This window comes from Mixophyes fleayi, chromosome 1 (assembly GCF_038048845.1).
Source record: "Mixophyes fleayi isolate aMixFle1 chromosome 1, aMixFle1.hap1, whole genome shotgun sequence".
Classification (NCBI taxonomy): domain Eukaryota; kingdom Metazoa; phylum Chordata; class Amphibia; order Anura; family Limnodynastidae; genus Mixophyes; species Mixophyes fleayi.
In genome coordinates this window covers 341,842,123-341,854,744 of record NC_134402.1, presented here as the reverse complement: position 1 = coordinate 341,854,744, position 12,622 = coordinate 341,842,123, and the positions used below count along the sequence as shown (strand labels likewise).

General features: G+C 39.2%; 2 protein-coding genes across 5 annotated transcripts in view; both read left to right on the top strand.

Moving 5' to 3' along the window:
• TXNRD2 (thioredoxin reductase 2) overlaps positions 1-12,622 on the top strand; it is an 89,925-nt gene that overhangs the window by 25,824 nt on the left and 51,479 nt on the right. For all 4 annotated transcript variants that reach the window (XR_012693370.1, XM_075216672.1, XM_075216661.1 and 1 more), the window contains 3 exons: positions 1,947-2,025; positions 4,386-4,448; positions 6,468-6,538. Coding sequence is in view for 3 of the 4 variants with exons in the window: in XM_075216672.1 (XP_075072773.1) it covers positions 1,947-2,025; positions 4,386-4,448; positions 6,468-6,538 (213 nt within the window). In the remaining variant the exon portion in view is untranslated. The remainder of the gene's footprint in view (positions 1-1,946; positions 2,026-4,385; positions 4,449-6,467; positions 6,539-12,622) is intronic.
• Positions 1-12,622, top strand: part of ARVCF (ARVCF delta catenin family member) — an 803,654-nt gene that overhangs the window by 753,862 nt on the left and 37,170 nt on the right. The gene's annotated exons all lie outside the window — the stretch shown is intronic.

Sequence of the window (12,622 nt, the reverse complement as noted above, 5' to 3'; positions counted from 1 at the left end):
CAGCCCCCTCTGCAACTACAAACTCTGCATCCTAGCTCTGCCCCCTCTGCATCCTAGCTCTGCATCCTCGCTCTGCTCCCTCTGCATTCACGCTCTGTCCCCTCTGCATCCACGCTGTGCCCCCTCTGCACCCTCGCTCTGCCCCCTCAGCATCTTCGCTCTGCCCCCTCAGCATCTTCGCTCTGCCCCTCTGCATCCGCTCTGCCTCCTCTGCATCTTCCCTCTGCATCCTCGCTGTGCCCCCTCTGCATCTTCACTCTGCATCCCGCCGTGGCCAGGAAGAGAAAAAAACAAAATTAAAAAAAACGTACCAATCCGGCAGCACCTGGGACCCAGCATCCTCTCTCCTGCCGCTTCTCACTGAATATGTCGGCTGTGATGACTTCATGACCGACATTTAGTGAGAAGCGAGGAGGGAAGAGGATGCTGGGTCCCGGGTGCCACCGGATTGGTATGTTGTTTTTTTTTTTATTCTTTTGTTTTTCCCTCTTCCAGTCCACGGCACCCTTGTGACAGCGCCGCGGCACCCCTGGGAGCTGTGGCGCACAGTTTGGGAACCTAGGTGTTAGTGGATAACATAATTTGAAGGTAAAATTATGTTGTGTTATTGTTCCTAGAAGTAGATATTAGTTCTATTATAAGTTTTAATATATTCTTGGTTGCTTAACTTAGTTGTAGTGTGTGTGTGTGTGTGTGTTTACATCTCAACCACCCCCACTAATATTATATTTTCATTGCACACCACTGTTTCACTTCTTTGTATCTGTAGTATTTTTTTTATGCTGAAATGCAGTGGAAAGTCAAGGAAGACTCTGGTCTCTGCTCTTGCTAACACTGTCGGAACCAGTGACAAGGAGTGAAGTGATAATTCGGTGCCACCTCCTGCAGTCAGTGGAAGGTGTGGCATGATAACCCGGTGCCACCTCCTGCAGTCAGTGGAAGGAGTGACATGGTTACCAGGTGCCACCTACTAAAGTCAGTGGAAGAAGTGACGTGATAACCGGGTGCCACTTCCTACATTCAGTGGAAGGAGTGACATGGTTACCAGGTGCCACCTCCTACAGTCAGTGGAAGGAGTGACATGGTTACCAGGTGCCACCTACTAAAGTCAGTGGAAGTAGTGACGTGATAACCGGGTGCCACCTCCTACAGTCAGTGGAAGGAGTGACAAGGTTACCAGGTGCCACCTCCTACAGTCAGTGGCAGGAGTGACCTCATAACCAGGTGCCACCTTGTACATTCAGTGGAAGAAGTGACGTGATAACCGGGTACCACCTCCTACATTCAGTGGAAGGAGTGACATGTTTACCAGGTGCCACCTCCTACAGTCAGTGGAAGGAGTGACATGGTTACCAGGTGCCACCTCGTACAGTCAGTGGAAGGAGTGACGTGATAACCGGGTACCACCTCCTACATTCAGTGGAAGGAGTGACATGGTTACCAGGTGCCACCTCCTACAGTCAGTGGAAGGAGTGACATGGTTACCAGGTGCCACCTCGTACAGTCAGTGGAAGGAGTGACACGATAACTAGGTGCCATCTACAGTCACTGCAAGGAGGGACATGATAACCAGGTGCCACCTCCTATAATTACTTGAATGAACCCATTTAAATAATTTAATGAGTAGTAAGTTTTAGTGTACAGTAAAAATAGGTATTTTTTACATTTTAATTTAGAATATTTTATGTATGGTGCTCCAAATTATGGAATATTTTTTTTTTTTGTAGAACCATAAGACCCAAGCATCCCACATAATAGAGCCTATAATAGTACTAATTGCACTAACTGGACAGCACAGCACTACATCATTATTTGTTCAATCCAAATGTACCAGTGGCATTCATTTGCTCATTACAAGAGGTGGATTTTAAATGTGCAGAGTAGCAAAGTTCTCCCCTACTCATTTCATGTTAGAATTACATGTATTTTTTCTGCTGCCTCAACAGGAAGGTGAAATATTTTAACTTGAAGGCCAGTCTTGTAGATGACCACACCGTACATGGACTAACAAATGCTGGAAAAGAGGTTTGTTTCTGTGACTGAAAGCAAAAGTTAATGTATTATTACTATTACGTACCTGTACATAAATGTAAGGTCAACAGTATTGTTCCTTTCCATACTAGTAGTTCAGTAGTAATCATTGTATGCCAATAGAGTGTATTGGTGAATGCATTCCCTACTGGAAATTATTGGAACATTATGAGTCATAGAGAAGTTCTGGGATGATATAAAAGTCAGAGGCTGTAGGTAGAGTGCTTTCATACAGATTACAGTGATCAAGGGGACTTCTAATATCAGTAGTAATTCACAGTCTGCTTGAATTATTCCTTATAAATTTTCCTAATGAACATTGAAGTGATGACATCTGAACTTACTGATTTTAAGTGACATAACTCATATATACCAATATTATAACAGTGATATCAGATAATCTGAGTAGAAGCTTCTATTTTTTATGAAAATGGCTGATTGTAGCCCAGGTCAGCATGTTAGTGCATCCACATAAACAGGTAGAGTAATGCATTTATTCAGGTGTTCCTACTAATCACCTTTCTCACTTGGACTATACAAAATGCTACTGCAATAATGACAGTATTTGTTGTTGTTCTTCCTCTATAACTTGTCCCGCTTGTCTGAAGACTATTATCTAGCTTCCTGTCCATCTTAGAATAAACATTCTTTGGAGAGGACGTTTACTATTATATCGGTAAAACTTTCTTTAAAATTAAAAAAAGAGAGAGAGAGAGCGTAAAATGTAAGTGGAAAGGATTGCTGCTGCTTGCTGTTGGCGATGAATTGTTCTTTAAATGTAAAAGTCCCTGTACATTATGCTTTTTTTTTTTCATTGTTTAGCCGTGAAAGGGTTAATCTGTCGTTATAACCTTTCACCTTGTATGCTCTTAGGTTGGTTACCTTTCAGTTACTTTTAGTGTCGCCATTTACTTTCCTAAAGTAAATGTAGGCTTTTGTTATCATTAATGCCTTGTAAAATAATTTGGCAAAATACAAGGGTATTGGTTACTCTGCTGTAAAAGACCTGGGGGTAAATGTATCAAGCTGAGAGTTTTCCGGAGGGTTTGAAAAATTGGAGATGTTGCCTATAGCAACCAATCAGATTCTAGCTATCATTTTGTAGAATGTACTAAATAAATGATTGGTTTTTCAAACCCGCCGGAAAACTCTCAGCTTGATACTTTTACCTCCTGATTTCCCTGCGTGTACGTACAGTGCTCCCTTCTATGCGGCCACTTTACAACACAGACTAAAGCAGGCAGTGTAATGCCATGCAAAAGGTTGCATGTACTGGGATAAGCACAGCCAATTACACTTTTTGCTAAAAGAATATACATGGTGGTAAGTGAGGATATGTTTTTAAAGGGGGCACAGTATGTTATTATTTAATTAGCTTGGCAGGTTTCAGTGGAACCAGTGCCGCTAGTGACCAGCAATATAACAAAATGGTGCAATACTTACCAGGTTTTCTAAATAGCATTTGAATAGAGTGTACCCTTTTTTTTTTATAAAAAATAAAAAAATGTATTGAGAGGTGTGCCAATCATAGCAAATATATCCAGTGTTAAATGTACACAAAATCCCTAATGACAGTTATTAGCACTGTAGTAAGCCATAGATCACCTAAAGTCATTTTAGAGCACTAACGATAAAGGAGAGATTGAAAACAAGTCTAGTGATAAGAGTCCAGGAGGACAACCGGTTGAGGGAGTAAGACTATTACATGTGGAAGGGTAACCTCAAGTTAAAATACCAAGCACAGGGTTCCCAAACTTTACAACAGGAAGCGGATGAGTTATTCAGGGGACAGGTCATATCTTTCACGTGGCAGACTTACAAATCTTTATCAAGACTGCTTGGAAAGATGGGGGATAGGAGGTTTGTCGTTACCAACCAGTTGACATTTAGCAGCAGATATGTTGCAGCAAATACGTTTGCTTCAATGCCAGGTAGTAGAAGTAATGGAGAGGGGAAGAGGAAAATATTTTGGGGAGTGTTGGGATATTTTTTTTTTAATTAAATTGTGCAGTGAAACAATATGGTCCTGGGTTCGAGGTGGATTTCAAAGATTTAGTGGTTTCTAGAAAGTCGAGTAGAAATCCTGAAACCCATTGAACGTTTTACTAGGGTCCATGTTACAATAGATCATTTTATATATACAGGAGTGTTTCATTAAGCTAAAAGTGTCATTTCATATATACTATTTTTTAAATAGTTAAGGAAAGTAACGTGCAATATGGAACCACGGTGGTGTGTGTGTGGTCAAGCCCATGGACTGTCTACCTGGGTACTTTTGTGACACCGTTGCCATTGTTAGTACTGAGTATTTGGTCCATAGAATAACTAATTGTCTTTTTTCCCCCATATGACAGACAGTAGTGACTGCTAACAACATAGTCCTAGCTACAGGAGGAAGACCAAAATATCCTAAAAACGTAAGAAAGCTGGCATGTGCCTACTTAATTTCTTACGTTTTGTATTGTCAAGCACCTGTTACAATAATCCTGTGCCATGTTTCTGCTATATTGTGGCTTTGCATGTTTATTAATTGCAGAACATACATTTTGGAAACAAATATACTGTAGAGCATTTTTTAGATTGTTTGAAAATGAGCATTTGTAATAATGACTGCTACTAAGTAATATGCCAATGTTACAGGATAATATTAACCTGTGTGTTATCAGCTGGATGTTTCAAATAAGTGTGTGCTGGTTTTTTTGTGACCAAATAAAAATCTGCTTGTGTTGGAGAGATGCATGAAAGTGGTACGGGAAGTGCTCCTTTCCTCAATGGTATCTGGTGAAGTATTGGGATTTACTACAGGCCAGTCTAAGGGGCCTATGTATTAGAAGAGGGAGACGTTGAAAACTCAACTTCTTCCATATTTTTTTTTATAGACTTGTGTTTATTACTGTAGTGATTATTCTGGCATTCCTTTTGCTTTGCTCTTTCACATTCTAGTTTGATGAAGTTTGCCTATTTACTACAATGGAGCGTATTATTAAAGGTGGTGTACCTAGTCTAGGTATATCTATGTCAGGAGTTAAATTAAAAACCCCACTTCACACCTCCTTATGATCCCCATCCCCTATAACAATAATTTTTTTTGCACTTATCCATCCAGCGATCCAGTGCTGGTCAAGTTATGTACTGTCAATGTATATCACTCATCTCCCTGCTCCAGGAGTTAGTGGATCTGAAATTCCATGCAGGTTTCCTGCCTTTATAATACACTAGATGTCATAGTACATGTTATTCCTAGGTTCTACTATCATGTCCTGAGAAATATAGCACCATACATTGTATTAGAGGAGCAGGAGAACTGCAGAACCTTGAGTTATGTTTCCAGGCTGGAGGAAGTGTACAGTGTCTGTGATTGGCTCAATCAGTGCTGGATACTTTAGATAAGTGTGTTAAAAAACAAAATAAAGTAAACTTTACTGGGGACCATGAAGGGGGTGGTGGCGAGGGAAATTTTGTAATTTAACAAGAGAACTTTTTTAATGATTAGCATAGGTAGGCTTGTGTTTATTCAAAGCAGTTTTACTTTTCTTTACTGTTGTTTGCTCAACTGCATCTGCTTGAGGTTTGTTCCAAGATTCTACTATTTTTTCAGTAAAATTATATTTTGTAACCTTTCTTTTAAAGTTTCTCACCTACCAGTTCTTAACCCCATCCTCTTTTCCTGGAATATAATTTTTCAGGAGAATAAACGTTAAGGTAATTTGAATGTTTCAGTCATATGTTTTCCTGTACCAGATAGTAAATCGGACTTGTTTAATCTCCCTCCATTGTCTCAAAAATATGTGTTTATAATGTTGTTTTGTTGTCTCCAAAAAGAGAAAAAGTACCAGCTGATGTTATTATTTTAGTTGTATATAGTGTTGAAGTCTATGACTTTGTGAGCTCCACGTATAGAAAATCTTCAGTGAGCTTTACTCCTTATGATGTCATCACCCCACTCCATTTATCTCAGGTTGCCTCGGGTGTAGACTTGACGATTTCCTGTGTACTCATAATTATAAATATGTTGCTCTATTAGCAACATAGTAGCAAATTAATTTATTTCATATATATTCCTCATTATCGTCAATTTTGTCTTTCGGAATTTGGTGGTAAAATACAGTCACATATTTGTCTTTGTACATTTTGAAGCATTTTTAACACTACTCCTCGCTTCAGAATATGCTCCAGTATAAGGTGGTTCAGCAAACTCAGTTTTCATTCCTATGTGACAATGACAGGTTACCTTGCAGTTTATAATACTTTTCATATATTTTTTTGCTTTAATTCACTTTTACACATCTTCTGTCAAACAGATAAATATACAGCAAAAACATTGCATTGAGATGCAATTAATGTCATTTTGTTGCTGGAATATCTTTACTAGCAAATGCATGCAACAAGCATGGTAGCTGGTAATAATTTGGTATGTGTGTTTCTCTGCGTGTTAGATTCCTGGTGCAGTGGAACATGGTATTACAAGTGATGATCTGTTTTGGCTGAAGGAATCTCCCGGGAAGACGTACGTAATCTGTGCTTTTCTCAGTCTGAATTAGTTTTTTCCCGCATTTCTTGCCCTGTCTTCTTTACTGCAGTATAAAGTGTGTGACTTTTAACATACAAGTGAAGGTTATTGTGCAAACATCATATATTCAGATTAATTATTATATATTAGCTGAATTATTCCTAGATCCTTAATTAGATCCTATTTTTTACTTTCATAGAATATAATGTTCTTGATGTAGCTGTGAAGTAGCGCAGACAAAGTATTTTAGTATATTACAGTGCCTGCTTCATACTGTCCACCTAATTCACAGCCCTAAACTGGCATAATGACAAATTATGGAATTAAACATTTCTAATATATTTTTGTGCATAGAATATAACTGGTGTAGTGTTATGAAGAGGGATCACTATAAATATATTGATTATTGTTAAATCAAGGGACTGCACGTGTATATTTCATTTGTCCACTAGATGGCAGCAAGTGCACGTACTTCATTTGTAACCATTGGCACTTAAGTCCACAGTGATTAAAGCAGTAAGGCTGGTATGCTAGTGTTATGCCTGTTTATCAAATGTGTAGCCATCTTATGTATAGCAGATTTGGCATGAAAACATAGACAAGATCTGTTATTGATTTGCAATAGTAGTTATTTAAAGTTGTTGCAGTAAAATATAATTAAACAGTATGTTACAATAAAATTAATTTAACAAACATTTAGCCAATATGGTCACGTGTTCCACCTTTAATGTGCATACTGATAATATAGCACTTTCTCTGTTTATTTTGTATACAAATATAGTTTCTATTTCCTCAGTGCTTAAGGTCTTTTTAATTATGGTATCTGCATAATGAATCCTGTTTAATTGTCTTTGCATGTGTTCTGTACATGACTGACTTTTTTTTTTTTAGTGCTTGTGAGACAGTATTTTGACAGATAACCTGAGAAGTAAAAACCAACATTAAATAATGTTAATATTTTAAATAATGTAAATATTTAAAACAACAGGAACAATTTAATACCTATTTGCATTAATTTAGTTTTTGTTTTCCTACCCTTTTAGATTATAATCTGTCATGATCAGGGTTATCTGTAACCTGTATAAATGTAAATCTCTTTATATGTGTACGTCGCAATATGTAATTTCCCCAACTGTACAGTTGTGTTGTGTACAATAATAATAATGACAACATATTTGTGCTTTTCTATTTGGTCCACATACAATTATGTTTCCTCACTGTTGTTTCCAGTTTACTGTGTATATGTACATATTGTACACGGAAAGGGCTTTAAAGAAAGGTTCATTTTCTTGATAAACCCTCTTGGAAGCTGCGCCCTCATTACCAAGTGTCCGTGTAATCAATCTGTTCTGTACCTGTTGCATCTCAGTGCTAGAATGTTTACCATAGAGCAGGGGCCTGTGGCTGTTCCTCCGGCTTTAAAATGCGACATTTGTCCTACAAGCTCCACTTAGGGTTTTTACGTGTTTACAATGTGTCAGAGTCCTCAGAAATTCTCCTGACATGATTAATGTGAGGAAGCTGCTTAAAAAAACCCTGTATTCTACTAATACATATCAGCGAAAATGCTGCTTTTGTCCAGATACAGTTAATGCAAGTTGTAACAGTGTAATATAGGAGTCTAATGTTTACATGTTGCATTCCAGAGCCTTAGTCAAAATAAGCCTTGAGGGGCTACTGTAGCATTTCTGTACATTATCAGCCTCTATTTCAACAGCTGGGAGAGAGAGCTGCTCAGATGGAGTTTGAAACCTGACTCATTGATCTGAGAAATAGATATATGTGTGTGTGTGTTCTGGACCCATGTATCAGAAGGTGCAATCCTCTGCGTTCACATGCCAACTTCAAAACAATGTTTTGTTTTTTTTATTAATACTTTTATTTATATTTAAAATATATAAAAATAACTCTCTCTCGTTTACCCTTTCAAGCTGCACAGAAGACTCCTTGACAAATTACAGTTCCTAAGACACAGTGATGAATATTTTCTGCTCCCATTCTAAAATTTGGTATATAAAGTGTACACATTCCTCTATGACAGAGGAATCGAGCAGAATTCCTGTTTAATTTTTTTGTGTAATCCCTTAACACCACCGCTGTTTCTAATTGTTTGAACAGCTAGAAGTCTACTAGAAAAACATTATTGGAATCTTACTGTAAAAGCTATTAAACACATGTTGCCGAGACATGCAAGTGGGTGTCATTTGATGAGTATTTTTGGGTTTAATTTGTAAAGTGTCATTTTATGTACATTCTTATACGGGTTGTTTGTGTGACAGGGTTTTCTTACATGCGTTGAGGAACCTTTATTAAAACTGGTGTAAAGGATTAAAGGTGTTCTGGATCATAGCAGCCAGTGAGATGTGTGCTTTCATCTAAAAAGAGCACAGGTGTGTGTGTGTGTGTGTGTGTGTGTGTGTGTGTGTGTATATATCAGTTTGTTTACACTTTAGTTGCATTATTGCTTTATATGTCTGCACAACATTTATTAATAGGTATATGTTTTGGGTTGTTATATCGACAGTGTTTGTACGCCCACGCTTTACCCGCTACATCACCCTGCTTATTCTACTGATGACATGATAGTGTGGGAGCGTTTTCTTCAGCTATTACAGGCTGGAAGGGTTTCTCGGCTACAAGCTGCACATATCTTTGTATTTGCATCAAAGCAGGTGTAAGGCATGTCCAATAGTTCACTCACTGTAAATGTTAGGTGAATTGGGTATTTGCCATCACGATGTCCCTGAGCAAAGTTGTAAGGAGAAATGTTGGATCAAAATGGATTAAAACACCTTCTTTTCAACATAGTTGTCTGATTAAAATCCTTGAGCGCTGCCTCACTAGGATATATATATATATATATATATATATTATTATTATTATTATTATTATTATTATTATTATCATTTATTTGTTAGGCGCCACAAGGTTTCCGCAGCGCCGTACATAATACAAACAGGAGACCATACAGGGTGGCATAGTACAGAGCAACAAACACAAAGTACCAATACTTCAGAACTCCGGGCAGACATATGAGCGAAGATGGAGTAGAAGAACAGGTATGGAGACAGGAGGGGAGAGGGGCCCTGCTCATACGAGCTCACATCCTAAGGGAGGGTGGACAAACAGGCACAGAAGGGAGCCATTAAAGTAAGGGAGAGAAAGGCGGGGCTGGTGGAGAGAGGGGAGAACGAGAGAAGGATGTTTGCGAAGGTGCAACAAGGTAAGGGTTAAGTGGATTGTTGGTAGGCTTTGAGGAACAGGTGAGTTTTGAGTGCCTGTTTGAAGGAGCACAGACTGGGTAAGAGACAGATGGAGCGAGGGAGGTCGTTCCAGTGGAGGGGAGCAGCTCGGGAGAAGTCTTGGATTCTAGAGTGGGAAGAGGTGATCAGAGTGGAGGAGAGGCGATGGTCATTGGCCGAGCACAGGGAGCGGGCAGGGGTGTGAATGGTGAGGAGGTTGGAGATAGATAAATAGAGATATATATATATATATATATGATTAGTTCATCTTAAAATTGTTTTAAAGAGACATTTCCACCCCCGTTACTAGCAGGACTGTAGGGGTCTGATCGGCCTGGCAACTCTCGGGCCAATGCAAACGCGGCCATGTTGGTTTCTAACACAGAAGCTGGTTGCACAGAGCTGCAGCCACAGCATTGTTTGCCTATGAATTCTCCTGACTTGTCAACACCAGTAGATGCTAATATTGTATTTATTAAAGCTGAGTAGAATACTACACCTTAATAACTGAAGTGTTACTAAACTAAATATTCCCAAGATGCTGCCTATACAATCCCTTTGCTGATAGCATACACTTTAAATATCTTCTTAGGAAGGCAGAATCACCAGTGCACCATGTCTGGGACAGTGCACACCACCAGAAAACAAAGCACTTTGCCCTCATGATTATACCAGCATCGTCTCCATTCCTGTGCCACCATGACAAGCCATATAATTATGCCAGCATTGTACCCCAGAATCGGTGGTAGTCAGTATAACGATACTGACAACACCGACTGAGAAGAGGCCAACATGATTACACCACGACAGGCTGATAACACTGACAGGTTGAAAACGACACTTGAAACAGCTCCGATGAGGAAACATCCCGGCAGACTACAATGACGTCAGTTTCAAGTTCCCCACTGTCATTCATTGCTAATTTAAGGAGGCGCTGGCTATACATTGCTCTTTACAAAGCCTACACCATTGTACAGCCCGTCGCCTCCTTAAATTAGCAGTAAATGATAGCGGGGAAGTTGAAACTGACGTCATTGTAGTCTGCCAAGATGTTCCTTCATCAGAGCTGTTTCAAATTTAGTTTTCAAGCTGTTGGTGTTATCAGCCTGTCGTGGATTACACCTTCGGTGTTGTCAGTATCGTTATAAGGTACCCCACCCCCCAGAATACCCCAGCACTGTGCACCAGCATTATGTGTCAGGTAATGAGCTGCATACTGTAAATTATATGGATATAAGAAGTCACAGTGGCGTTCTGTGGTCATATAAAACCACAAGGATGCATGCCAAGTGCAGGTGAACCTCCTTGATCCAATTACAGACTGCAAAAGAGAGTGAGTTTGCCTCTCAATATCTGATGCATCTCACAGCTCTCAGAGATTGTGCCACAAGATGGGCTGGCTGGGCTGGGGGACAGCTGCCCCTCCGGGACGGTCACATGGCCAGGTTACCTTGGGCTGGGTCACTGGGCTGCCATCCAGCCCCTGGTGGAAAGGGACCCCCTGAAAATTGTTAGAGTCCATAAGTTGTGCACCCTGGTTCTAAGTAACCGGTATGCTCTGTGATTGACAAAGGATGTGAGGCCTGGTCAGTCTTACAACAATAAAATTATTGGAGACCATTATGATACAGTTTTCTTTGCTCTTCATGTATAAGCACCACCCAGATTGTGAGATCTCATCATTACAGCTTCTAGTCAGGTGAGACTGAACTTATCCATGTAAAAAGTCTGTGTATGAAATATCTATTTATTACTTTCACATATATTGAATAGGTGGAAGATTTAAACAAGTGCTGTAATTTTCCCTACAAATAGAAAATATGAATTAACTAATGTTCTGGTTTATTCTATATATACAATCTAAAATGCTAAGATCTAGATCCCAGATGCCCAACTGTGTTGTTTGTATGTTAGCTCCGGAGATTCATTCTTTTATTTATTGTTTCATTTATTAACAGGTTTGTTTTTTATAGCGCCTACAAATTCCGCTTTACATCCAATATTTGTTCATTCCCATCAATCCCTGCACCAGTGGCACTTACCATCTATATTCCTCACCACACATACTAGGGTCAATGTTTTTAATTCGTACAAATTGTCTCTTGCTTCCTACACATATTTTGTAAGTGGTTTGGTATATGTGCATCCAATTTTATAGAATTTGAGAAAATGAATAATTCAAATTAAACACAAATAAGTGAAGCCTTTTGCTGTTTCAACCTTGACATATATTTGCAGCCATTAAATTCATTGCCTGCAGGTCAGGAGAATTGAACATTTACAATTACATTTATCATATGTGAAAACTTAACTTTCAATAGAATTTAAAAGCTAAATATATATACTATATAGTACTGTTTCTCCCAGAATGTGTTACTTAGTTGTTTATGACTTTAGGCTATTATTGCTATTGGCGAGGGACTACCTATTTCTACATCAGCGTACACTATAGTACATATAGGATCTCACGGTAAATGGAAATCTGTAGATAGAATCCTGTGGCTTTTGTGTAATCGTACTTAACTAATGCCAGGCATTGATAATATGACACACACAGGCCCCTGAACATTGCTATGATTTGTCTGCATCTTCAGACCTGTGTCCTTGTGCTGCTTCCAAACCACACATTACCCCGTTGCCAGGCCATTATTTTCAGGGGGTGAGCAAGCCTCTGACTGCACAGCTCTTCCTTCTTAAGATATGTAAATCCAGGTCTGATCCCCTGAGCCCTGCTGGAATACAAGATAAACCTAGCTATACAATAGCTGGGCAGTTGTAAGCTAGAGCTGTCTGAGTAAGCTTCACTTGTTGCACTCCAGACAATTACCCCAGGCACATT